This window comes from Gymnodraco acuticeps, unplaced genomic scaffold, assembly GCF_902827175.1.
Source record: "Gymnodraco acuticeps unplaced genomic scaffold, fGymAcu1.1, whole genome shotgun sequence".
NCBI lineage: Eukaryota > Metazoa > Chordata > Actinopteri > Perciformes > Bathydraconidae > Gymnodraco > Gymnodraco acuticeps.
The window spans coordinates 141,055-153,149 of record NW_022992130.1 but is presented as its reverse complement, the minus strand read 5'-3'; the positions used below and the strand labels follow the sequence as shown (position 1 = coordinate 153,149).

At 44.0% G+C, this 12,095-nt stretch overlaps 1 protein-coding gene across 3 annotated transcripts in view; it reads right to left on the bottom strand.

Moving 5' to 3' along the window:
• The window catches only part of slit1a (slit homolog 1a (Drosophila)), an 86,954-nt gene that overhangs the window by 31,008 nt on the left and 43,851 nt on the right, over nucleotides 1-12,095 (bottom strand). For all 3 annotated transcript variants that reach the window (XM_034203847.1, XM_034203848.1, XM_034203849.1), the window contains exons 5-9: nucleotides 9,817-9,888; nucleotides 9,160-9,231; nucleotides 7,720-7,791; nucleotides 6,788-6,951; nucleotides 2,671-2,818 (exon numbers count right to left, since the gene is read on the bottom strand). In XM_034203847.1, coding sequence (XP_034059738.1) covers nucleotides 2,671-2,818; nucleotides 6,788-6,951; nucleotides 7,720-7,791; nucleotides 9,160-9,231; nucleotides 9,817-9,888 — 528 coding nt within the window. The remainder of the gene's footprint in view (nucleotides 1-2,670; nucleotides 2,819-6,787; nucleotides 6,952-7,719; nucleotides 7,792-9,159; nucleotides 9,232-9,816; nucleotides 9,889-12,095) is intronic.

Here is a 12,095-nt window from a genome sequence, read left to right as displayed (position 1 = left end):
CGGACAATCAATAATTTCTATCCCATTTGTCAGGCAGGACATTTGTTTGTGTGTGTCTGTGTGTGTCTCTGAGCTGGTGTTTGTGTCAGCCCAATCAATGCTCCTCATCCTTTTCATTAGGGTCTGAGCATGGTTTTCATTAAGGGGAAACACATTACGCCTTTGGGTATTCACCCAATGCGTGCGTGAGTCAGAAATGGATGGCAGGACCGCAGCAGTGGATGAAAGGAGCGGGGAGAGGGGGGGTGCATTTTTATGGCAGAGTTCAGTCATTGCAGACTATGGTGCATAATAATCTGTTGTGGTAGTGTTTAGGCTAACTGGGCCTGGTCTCACAAGAGAGGAGTACAGAAACCAGCTCACATCCCCACAGCCATAAACACAACACTGGCATTCATTAGGGGAGAGCAGGGCATGGAGGTTGCCGTTCTCCGATTTGTACGTAATGAGAGCAGCATGTGTGTGTTTGTGTGTGTATGTGAGTTTCCTAGTGCCTCATTAACAAGGCATTAGGCTGGCCTTGATACCCAGCAGCCCGCCTTGCTGTAATTGAAACTGATTTTATAATGAACTTCAAGCACAGATCAAACCTGCTGCACCAAATTACTGAGCGGAGTCCCCCCCTCATGCCTTTTTATTCCTTCACTGCTGATCTGCCTCCTCAAACCTGCCTGTGGTGCTTTGGCAAGCAGTGAAAGACGGAGAGAAATGTGGAGGAGGAAAATAAATCAAGAGAGGAGGAGAAATAGTGAAGGAAAAAGTGATGTGGGAATACAACCTGTACGGTAATGCGCTGATGGGCAGGACAGAAGGAATGTGCATGTTAAAAGCCTGTGTTTCCCTGGACTTGTAAAGAATGAATCAGAACATAGTAGAGTTTATTAGCAGGACGTGGTTAGGCACCAATTAGATCTGAAGGGCAGGGAGACATTTAAACTGTCTTTACTCATCTGCTGTGCCGAGAGAATCTACTGTCTATAAAACCTGTGCATGCTGGAGCTATCTTTCAGCCATCTCCCTGTTCTCCCATTACTGCTGCTCCCTGGTTATTGGGCTCATAGATCACATCAGTCTCCACGAGATACTCCACTTTACAACTGGAGGGCACGCCAAGGAAGTCTACAAACCTTAAAACATGGCACAAACTGAGAGGCAATGGTGAAGTTGAATTATTTACATCTCAAAAGTCAATACGCAGCATGTGCGAAGACTTAAAATGGTCTGAAATACCTCAGTGTTTTTGGGTGGTCATTTAATCAGACAAGAATACACAGAAGTGTCCACCATACATCCACATTTGGAAATCCAGCACACCACTGCTCTAGAAATGGGTCAGGGTTGTTGGGGAACATGGGATCTGTGACTCCCTTATAACTGGGTATTTATAAACAGACCCCATGGGGAGGAGGAGACCTAGAAACGTGCTGTGTCCTCTGAACTACACACATGCTCCTTGGAAGATCATGCAATCCGACTGCCGCCCTTCCCTATATCCTCCCTTTCCTCAATGTGCATAAAGCTTATAAGTTATAACTGCTGTACTATTTCATGCCGACTTCTGCCGGGCGCATTAAACCCCCTGATAAAGGCAGTAAAAGCACTACCTTGAAAAGTCTAGCCGTGCATTCCCGGGAAATGATGGTACGCTGATAGCATGTGGGGCGTAAACAGTTAATGCTCAGACAGATGTTGAAGGACTGATAAACTGACGGAGGGAAAGCGCACACATGTGGTTCACAGCCATCTGAGCCGATAAGAGCATGTAGCAGCAGTCTTAAGTCTGCTTTAGTCTGCGTGCGTCGCTTACACTGTACAGCTAATTGATGGATGCCTCGCTGCCAGATGATGCATAGTGAGAAAAGCAAGCTGGAACAACATATGTACATAAAACATGCATGTTTAAATCTTCTCAGCCATGTTAAACCCAGGCATGAGCTTACACAGACGGAGAGATATATATTTGGAAACACATTGACATCTTTAATGCACAAACTTGCAAAAGGATTGCCCGGCAGAACCATGCTTCACAGAACAACGCAGCTGTGGATGTCCCTGCATCTCATTCATTTAGCTCTGCTGCTCAGGTTCCACTGGGCTTAAGAATCTAAAGTTCCTTAATATGAAAGATCCAAAGTGCTGTCTAGTTCTGAGGGTTATCTGCCCCCCACAAATTATCAAAACTGAGCTTTACATGATTGAATATGTAAATGTTGATTGGTAAAAAAAAGTATAGATTTGTCTGCAATTTTATTGTATATCCTATTGGGAAGGGTGAATAGTTTTGATGGTATTACATGATGCAAAATCTTCCTTCCATTTAACTTCACTTTGACGGAGCTGTAATTGCACGTTGCAAAGTTTCTGACTGATCTAGTAACAAAAAAAGGTTAAAAGACCTAAACAACTATAACTTAAGAGTTGGTAACAATGTCAACTCTTTATCATGTACCCACAGCTGCTTCACAGTTAAAGATTTTTTTCTAAAAAGTCGCAAATTATTTCAGCAATGTTTCACACATTTTTCTCCATGCCACATACTGTAAATGAGGAGCAGGAGAACGTTTCAATCAAATAATTGATACATTTAGTGTATCTATCATTGGGACAAATAGAACTGTGCATCTGTTTTCAGGTCTAACAACTGCTAAAGAAAACCGGTATCGTGCTTACATCTCAGCCATGGTGTCGGGCAGGTTGGCTGGGATGGCGGTGAGACCTTTCCCTCTGCAGTCCACGATGTTGTTGCTGCAGGTACACATGGCGGGGCAAGAGCCTCCACCGATGCTGCAGGGCTGAGGGCCGGAAGACTCCTGGTGACCTGAAAGGAACATTTAAAGAGAGAAACTCGGTGAGAAACAATAAGAGAGGAACATGCAACTACAGGTGTGTGATTACAGATGGATTTGGTTTGTTTGAATGAGAGCAGCATGACTCTGAGCAGGATTAGAGGGCGAGATTGTTTTGCCGGAGAATTTGTGCGCCGACATGGAGCAGCTCCTGCACTCATGTGGAGCTCACACTGCTTTGCTGTTCATGTCATCAACCCTTTGTGCTGAATTGCAAATGAACACACATTCCCAGGGATGTTTTGACATTGAGAAATAGAAATGAAAAATCCTACTCTTGACTTTGTTGTAAAGCCCAACATCCTTGAGAATCAATGGGCAAGAAACTGGGTTATTTATCAAAGGAGTGCCACGGTATATTGAGAAGAAGAAAGACATGAATAATAGAGCCGGAGCAGCGATTGAAGGCCTCCCAATAACATCCATTGATCGCTCCGTACATTTTTCTCCTGAGTCTGCGTTCTCTGGGTGGAATTGATGCCATTCTGCACATTCAGCTTTACAACCCCCCACCTCTTCACTTCCATTTGTTCTAAAACACTTCAACTTTCACATTTGCATACAGAGCACAGAACCCATCACGCTGTCTCTAGATACCTGTTCAAATAGCTGCAGCACTGTCAACGATATGGTGAAGAGTGAGCGCTTGCACTGGCAGTATGGGATGTTGGGTCTGTGTGTGTGTGTGTGTGTGTGTGTGTGTGTGTGTGTGTGTGTGTGTGTGTGTGTGTGTGTGTGTGTACAAGATGTGTGTGTGAAAGCCTAACCCAGATAAAATGAATAAAACAGACTTTAAATGGCCTCATTTACACAGCATTACTAATCCGAGTTTCAAACCATGAATATTTAATTACCTTCCAATCCATCGCTCAGCTTGTGTGGAAAATATTGACGAGAAAGAGTGGAGTGGGGATAGAGATTCAAGGAGAGGAAGCCAGGGTGAGTGATGGTGAAAGTCAGTGACAGAAAAAGCAACGCGCTCAAAACTCCTCTTCCTAAAACTGAAAGAAAGATGGCTGCCAAACATCATCCTGTTCCATAAAATTATGGGTTCTCCCTCTTGTACCATAAACCATTAAGCTATGTTTAAGGTCAGACTTCCTGTATCTGGAAAATCATATTAAATTACCTTAAGAGACAAGATTCTTTGACAGATTTGGCAATCAGGTAAACACAACAAATAGCATCAAGAACATGGATCAACACTCAAAGAGTCGCTCAACCCACATGATCTGAGGCCCTGTGATCTGGGATGGCAGAGCTTTGACAGATCTGGGATCAGGTGTAGGGCAGAGAAGAACTCCCTTCTGATCTAACATGGCATATTTGACAGGCCTGGGATCAGGGAAAGTGCAGAGCACAGCTGGAGCGGCCTTAACAATGACAGCTCTCTGACAGGTATACGTGAGGTGAAGCTGTTTGATGTACGCTCGTCCCCTGTTACTCCTGGAGCTGGTTTCCCCATTATCTCTTTCCCGCCCGCTGTCTCTACCACTCTACTCCTGTCCCATTTCCCTTATTTCACTTGCTCGCACCTTTCCATCACTATCCCTTCCTCCAGCTGCTCTTCTGCTCCCTCTCACGCTTCTTAGCGTGGCAGAACCATATATCTGCCAATGACCGTCACCACAATTTATGACCTGCTGTCCATTTGCTCCCAATCTAACCTTACTCCACCTCATTTCTCTCATCATTTCAAAATGTTATCACTGGCTTCTTCCCATTTGTCTCTTGCCTTGAATTCCCTTTCAGAACAACATTTGGGTTCTCTCGTCGCAGCATGCAGTCATTTCTTCCCTGTTTCCCACCACAGGAGTTGTGTTTTATTCCAGCCCCTCAAGCAAGTCAATACTCATTGCTAATTTAAAACACAATATTTTTACTTCATTTATTATTCCCTGGGAGCATTAATTCAATGCAATTGTCATCATTTTGTATGTCCTATAACCTCAATTGGCGTCCAACTTTTACTCACCTCTCATGTAAATGATCAAGAGGTTTTACAGGCAAATGTTTTGCTCAATAAAATCACAGTAGAAGCCACTTAGACAAACTAAAGTCGCTGTAATCTGAAGTAGAGTAAGAGGATTAAGAGTAATTGGGATACAAATGGATTGGCTGTGGTAACAACCTCCTGCTGATCACCTTTTTAAACTAAACAGGATCACATTGTGGTGAGAAAAGATCAAAAACAGAAACACAAATGAGCTGCTGGTCATGCACCAGATCGTCTCCAAGCAAAAAATAGAAACATGGGGGTAAAAGTGTTTGCAAATGTTAAAAGCCAATTTTGACACATTTTTGGGGGGTCTGCTTTCCCCAGTTTTTAATGAGCCTGTCAATTTGAGGTATTTTATCGTGATGCGAAACGACTGCTTGAAAAAATATATTATTCCATGAAGCAGTAAATGTGTTACTCTGCTCATTACTGACAAAAATGTAAAATATTGTGAAATTTTTCAGGGAGTGATAGTCAGTGAGTCATGATGCCGACAAGCTGCAGAAAATAATCAGATTTTGAACAAGGACTAACACATTGTACCCCATTTTCCTTCTATTGCCTCACAACAACATGCCTCTCTCTCCCTCTTCCTGTCTTCTAACAGAACGCCACCCCGCCCCAAATTCCCCTGCAGGTGGCCTGGCCTGGTCACAGCACAAACTACGTACACAAGAATACTGTGTGTGTGTGTGTGTGTGTGTGTGTGTGTGTGTGTGTGTGTGTGTGTGTGTGTGTGTGTGTGTGTGTGTGTGTGTGTGTGTGTGTGTGTGTGCCAACAAGCCAGTCCCTAATGAGTCCTTCTCTGGGAGTTCAACTTCTGGTCACTCATCCACTCAAGAAGAAACTGGGAGTATGTGTTTGTGCACGTGTTTGTGTGAATGCATGACCGTGTATTTCTTGCACAGAAAGGCGGACCAGCACAGCGATGGATGTTCATCCTATTGTTTGCCCTGCCTTAAAAGTGCAATGATCATTCTCTTTGGAGACATACAAAGAATGAATCTCCGACAGCTTTCCTCAATAAAACACAAAAATCCATAAAAGTTATTACATAATGGAAGCTTCTATCTGCATGCCGCATGATCTGCATCTACCCATCATGCAAAAACTCAACTTGTTGTACCCGTGTCCATCCAGAAACAAAGGTCCCTAACACCCACTGCTCCCCTTTCCTATCTGGAATTGTTACACTCCCACGCTTTGAGTCTCTTTCCCTGGGCGATGAATAGTTAATGATCTGTGCTGTCACGCAGTATGGCTATGTCAAAATCACAAGCCATGGAGAGAGAAAGAGAGACAGAAAGACAAACACGCAAACGTAGACACAAACAGCCGCCGCAGCTGGTGTTGAGAGTGAGATGGCCTTGTGGGGAGTAGAGGTTCTCATGCTGTTTTCCCATTGTCCTGATATGATAACCCCATCACAAATGTTCTCTTTCTCTCACACGCAGAGAGAGAAAAACAGCAAGTTAAAAAATAAATAATCCTTGCGCGGGGAGGTTAGAGGACATGAATAATGTCTACTGAAAGAGGGCCACTACTATCAGCTGTGAGGCCTTTGCTCAAAATGTGTGTTTTATATATATGTCATGGCACTGTCCTGCCAGCGTCTGAAGGCTGGAGACACATGAAAGGGCCAGAGGAGAGCCGTGAGGTTGCCCGGGGGCACAGGAGCTGTCAGGTGGCTGCCAGGTGAACACACTAACACAGTGGGAGTGGAGGGGGGATATCTACTAGATAGCACAGGGAGTTTATGCCATGAAACATTTTATAAAAATTCCCACAATGATAATGCCCTTTCATCCCTTTTCGAGGGGCTGCACAAGTAGCTTTCCATGTCACTAACCTTGTATATGACTAACCAAACAATACACAATATAAAATGCAAAGTTATTTTGGTATTTCTCTTCTAAAGTGTTAGTAACTACATGTGTCTTACCTGAGCAGGCAAATTCGTGTTTCTGTACCTCTGCCACATTGAGTCCTCTGAGCTCAGTAGGGCCAGTACATTGGGTGAATAGACCAATCGTAGGCCTCTGTCTGAGCCACTGGGCCAACCACGACAGGTGACAGTCACAGTTGAGATTGTTGGAGTGGAGACGGCTGTTAAAAGAGAGGAACAATTGAATGCGTTAAAAGGTTTTCTTATATCTAAAAAAAACACTAGCTGAGGACACAAATAGCAAGAAAGTGTCTATTTATTCCGAGAACTCATCACATCCAATCCCTGTGGTGAGACACACTAAATGATACGCTACATGGATGATTGTAAATGGCACATTTGAAACACTAAAGAGGACTTCTACAAACCAAATTCTCCAAACACAGCATTCCTGGAATGCTGTGTCTGTCCAGAATAACTCTCGCTGTGGTATGGTGGACCTCTGGAGCACGTTTGCTTACTTGCAAAACTGTGTGCACAGACACATAGTGAGCACATAAACAGAAAAGCTATTTAATATAACCCCACTGGGAGTGAGGAAGTCCAAAAAGCCACCGCAAGAGCCGTGGAGTCACGGCTCTAAGAGTTTTCAGTAGGCATAATTGTTTTAATTTGTGCATAATTTCAGATTTAGTAATCACATACAATGTACAATAGGCTTCTGGGGCTATTTTTGTTTATCGGTCCAGTTGTTGTTCTGAGTGTGTTTAGTTGGACGGGATAATGGCTGCTGGCATTGATAGAGACTCTTCTGTGGTGCTCTGTGGTTATGGCTGCTCCCTAACACTGCCTGGAATGACAGACCCTATCTACTCCCATTGAGATCACATGGGGCTTCAGCACTTTCTTTAGTGTGCCTGCATGCATGAGGAATATATCTTTTATTTTACTGAGGTATAGGGCACTGTGGTGAGATAAATGTGACTTACAAGGTTCGTAGCTTGGGCATGTGGTTGAAGCTGGAGACGGGGATGCTGCTGATGTTGTTGTTGTTCAGCGTTCTGTGAGAAGCAAAGAGCAAACAAAGTCATATCGTCAGTGCGGGGGAGATATTTTTACATCTATACTTCAAAAAGAGTTTTGTTGCGGCCGTCCTCTTCCGTTCCATCCTTTTTAATCTACCCCATCTCTCCCTTCTTGCTGTCTCTCTTTGTGGCATCCCATAGGGAATATAACACCTCATTCCACACAGATGGGAAGCCCTCGCACCTCCCACGCACACGTACAGTCGTGCATGCAAATATACACACATGCATGCACATTAAAGCGCCCCAACTTGTAGTTGATAGATACAACACACACACACACACACACACACACACACACACACACACACACACACACACACACACAACACCACACACACACACACACACACACACACACACACACACACACACACACACACACACACACACACACACACACACACACACACACACACACACACACACACACACACACACACACACACACACACACACACACACACACACACACACACACACACACACACACACACACACACACACACCCCACCCCCATCGAACCCTGGGCATCAGCTGCAGCGAGAGAATCAGGTAATTTCAATCAGCCTAATAACCCTCGACCATATTTCAAGCTGCTCCCCCCTTTAACACAACCTGTCCTCCTCCCCCATAAAACCTATAGACACAGACCCCACCAAATAACCCCCACCCCCTCTTACAGCATAATGACAAACCTATCACTACATCTGCAATCCATCCATGCCATGAAAGCAGACTTTAATGGCTTTTTTTTGTTTCCCCATCCCCTAAAAAAAAAAACACAAACACACATGCACAACACAGTCTTTCACAATAAAAATAACAAGGCTGTCAAAGTGCCTTTGTCCCACGGCCTCCATTGTTTCAGGTGGAGAGCTTTGACAGAGGCCTGTGATTATGATTTTTTTGACAAGGGATGATTAATTAAATGTTTAAAAAAAACACTTAACATGGCCACTGCTGCGCCTTGGGTGAAATGCTCACTTGAATGGGATTTTTGATCAAGATGGTTGGTACTCCCTTGTCAGATGGCCCGCCCAAGGCTGGATAGGGTGTGTAGATGGAGGTGGAGGAGTGGGGGGTGTTAATGTGATGGAGGGGAACGCTGCTGTCAACTATGTGGAACAATGAGTTAATGGAGCTTGGTCTCCATCATGCAGGCCCCCTCATGAGGCCCACTGGGGGTATTTTGGCATAAGAACCAAGGCCATACTAATTAAGGGTCCGCGCTATGTGTGTATATATTAGATATGATTATCAACAAAGCCTTGATTTAACTAAGTGCTTTAATGGACTGATGCAAGGTGAAGCTGAATGAATAGCGTCACTTCAGATACTTACAGCACTTCCAAGCCCCTCAGAGCTCTGAAGGCTCCGTCCTCGATGCAGGCGATGTGGTTTTTATCCAGCTGACTGCGGAGCACACAGGGAAAAAAGAGAGGCTTTGTTACACAAGACACTTACACAATATTTCTCTCCCTGTGGAGTAGTTGTATTCATTGATACAGTAAGCAGTACACTGATGAGCTATTGTAAATCCATACTGGCTTAGTCATCTCAGATCATGTTACCCCCAAGAAGAGAAGCAAAGGGGGACGTGACTTGTGTTTATCTGCATCAATACATCCCATAAATCTGTGCTTCTGTGAGCGGATGTGCATGTAATCTGCTGATGGTGTAAATCACTGTTGCTACAAGCCATCTTTGGGGAGCTGCTTGTGTCTTTTTTAATCAGAGTCAATCTACTAAACATGCACAAACACACCAATACACACAATTTGTACTCTTAGCAAGGGCTATTAACTCAGCCACATAAAGACATTTGTTAACATGCTGGAATTATGCTGAGTGCGGTTCAGTTTGATTTGCTTCACTCATCATTGATTTCATCGAGTTATCCACACTACATCAGAGGCTCACAGCAAGTTCATTGGCAACTATTTTCATAATGTATTACATTAGTACATCCATCTCTGCGGAAAGGGGTGAGGTACTCACAGGTTTTTGATGTCTGTAGCTCCTCTGAAGGCTTTTCTGGGGATGGACTGGATGAAGTTCTCGCTCAGATCTCTGTGGAGACAGTAAGAAGCCATTAGTTACACATACGTTACCCTGAGGTTGCCTTGGTTTGATTGATTCGGTAGAGTTTGCGTGTTATGAAAGCAACATTAACACAATTTACGCTGTAAATGTTTGAATCCCAGTATTTAAAGCATGGTTTTCAACCAGCAGAACTCACACTCTATTCAGTGCCACTCACCCTTATACCACAGTCATCAGTGCAATACAGAAAGCTAAGTGCAGTTTTTCCCCCCTCTCCAATGTGTGCCAAAACCCTGAGGTGTGGTACTGCATTGAGATCTCTACTCACAATGGAGTGGTTATTTTATAGAAGCTGTATTAGTCAGTGTTCATTCATGCTATAATTTCTTCTCTGTGGTTTGACTATGCTCTGGTATGAGGTGCCCAACTAACAAACAGGCAGCAGGGCGGCGACCAATGAGGGCTCCTCGCTGATCCTGTGGGCTGGATTCATTAAGACGACGCAACACAAAGAACATTGTCTTTTACTATTAGGCTGTGTGTGTCCGCCCAGCACTCAACGGTGGGTACAAATTAGGCATTTGAAAAGTGCATGTGTGTGGAAAGTAAGAGTGAGAAAGGGGAGGGTCTGAGAGGAGAGGAGGGAAGGAGAGTGAGTGAAACACAAGTAGCCATAGTTTTAATTAGCGGAGTCTTTTGTCTGTCGTTTAAATGGTGAGCTATAACCTCATTCAAAAAAGGCTCTTCCCTTCTCTACACATTTCGCACAGACACACACACACACACTACACAGGGAAACTGTAGGGCGCTGCCACAGAGGCTCCTGTCTTGAAACACACACACGCACGCGGCCCCCACAGCAAGGACAGACGTAAACAGAGTACAATATGGCCTCCCATAGAGAGGCGGAGGAAAAACACCACAATCTTTAAAAATAACTGTTTTGCATGGGACTGATGAGTTCTACTTATTTAATGTTAATGTACACCACATCACTCATTTATGCAAAAACCCCATGGGGTGATGTTGAAATGAGTTCCCAAGACTCCTGCCACAAACCAGTCTCACATTATGTCCCCATCGGGTCAACCTTTGCATCATTTCTCCCAGATGTAATATTGCACTCTTTGTTAAAGCAGTATACAAAGAGGGGAATCACCACAGGCGTTGTGTTGTGCAATCGATCTAATGAATGGGTGGTTGTGTCTTTATAGTGCGGCAGAAATTAAAAAAAGGGCTCTGCAGGCCAAATTAATGAATGGAATTTGTGTTTGCTTTGTGGTTGTTTTTAATATATGAAATCCAAAGCATCTCTTAAAGTTTAACGATGGTAAAGTTCTGTGCACAGTTCAATATTTCATATGGCATGAATGCACGTGCACAGTGAAAGTGATATAGAGATCAAGCTGTATGTTGGCAGACGGCTGTAACTTGTGGGGTCTTGCCCTGTCTTTACAGTCTCCATTAGGAGAGGGCTGTGTATTTAAAATGAAATAACTCGATGTCGGTACGGCCATAAAATACGCACCTTTTTACCTTTGATAAACCAATGAAGAAGCTGTCCATTAATCTTAACTGGAATCACATTTAAACAATTTGACAACAGCTTTATCCGGTTGTTTGTCACCCTAATTTTATCATCTGAGGTTTTATGGTCTTATTTCCTCAGCAAATCTGCATAACATCTGCTTTAACAAAGATATTCAGGCAACACAGTAAGTAAATTAAGCAATAACACAACAATAATCTATCTATTCTGAGTCAGTCTGCCACATTTTGGGTTATGTCCCTAACATGAAACCACCTTCATGTCTCCTTACAAGAAAGCATGGGAACAGTTGTGCTCCCTCCAGCTCCTTTGTTGTTCTCTTGGCAAAACAGCCCGAGTGCAGAGTTGAAAGCTGAGTCAGTCTGGCACCAGGGCTATATTGGTGCCGCTTATCAAGGCGACTCCATGCGAGAGGAATGTTTTTGGTCTACCTGACCATGAACTCTATCTGATGACTAATTAGTCCTCTCACCTTCTCCTCACCTTCCTGCAACAAACATACTTCACACACAGAGCAATTGTGCTTTACTGCAGACACACTGTTAATGACTTCCCCCCATGGACATCTGGGAGGAGTGCGGTATATATTTGTGTGTGTGTTTGAGTTTGTGTGTTCGCTCCCCAATCGCTCTGCAAGGACAGCGTGGTTGGAGCGCCAGAGGCTACAGTAGATGCAAGGAGAGGA